This window comes from Acanthisitta chloris, unplaced genomic scaffold, assembly GCF_000695815.1.
Source record: "Acanthisitta chloris isolate BGI_N310 unplaced genomic scaffold, ASM69581v1 scaffold5765, whole genome shotgun sequence".
Classification (NCBI taxonomy): Eukaryota; Metazoa; Chordata; class Aves; order Passeriformes; family Acanthisittidae; genus Acanthisitta; species Acanthisitta chloris.
The window spans coordinates 31,479-31,705 of record NW_008675246.1 but is presented as its reverse complement, the minus strand read 5'-3'; the positions used below and the strand labels follow the sequence as shown (position 1 = coordinate 31,705).

Below are 227 nucleotides of genomic sequence, written 5' to 3'. Positions count from 1 at the left end.
TAATAATTAAAAAAAAAAAAATCAATTCCTTGTCTCTTAATTATGTCCATATAAATATATCCAGGAAGGAGGGCGAGAGGAAGGGAGGGCAGGAGGAGAGAGCGAGGGGAGTGCCCGGTGCCCGCGGGAGCACTACTGCGAGCTGGCCCGCTCCAGCACCCGCAGGTCGTAGTTCTTTTTGGCCACGCGCAGCTTGAAGCGGCTGAGGGAGTTGTTGAGGCGCAGGG

The 227-nt window shown here is 53.7% G+C and overlaps 1 protein-coding gene across 1 annotated transcript in view; it reads right to left on the bottom strand.

Moving 5' to 3' along the window:
• Positions 1 to 132: 132 nt before the first annotated feature.
• R3HDM2 (R3H domain containing 2) overlaps positions 133 to 227 on the bottom strand; it is a 16,018-nt gene continuing 15,923 nt past the window's right edge. The window contains 1 exon segment of the mRNA XM_009075657.1: positions 133 to 227. Coding sequence (XP_009073905.1) covers positions 133 to 227 — 95 coding nt within the window.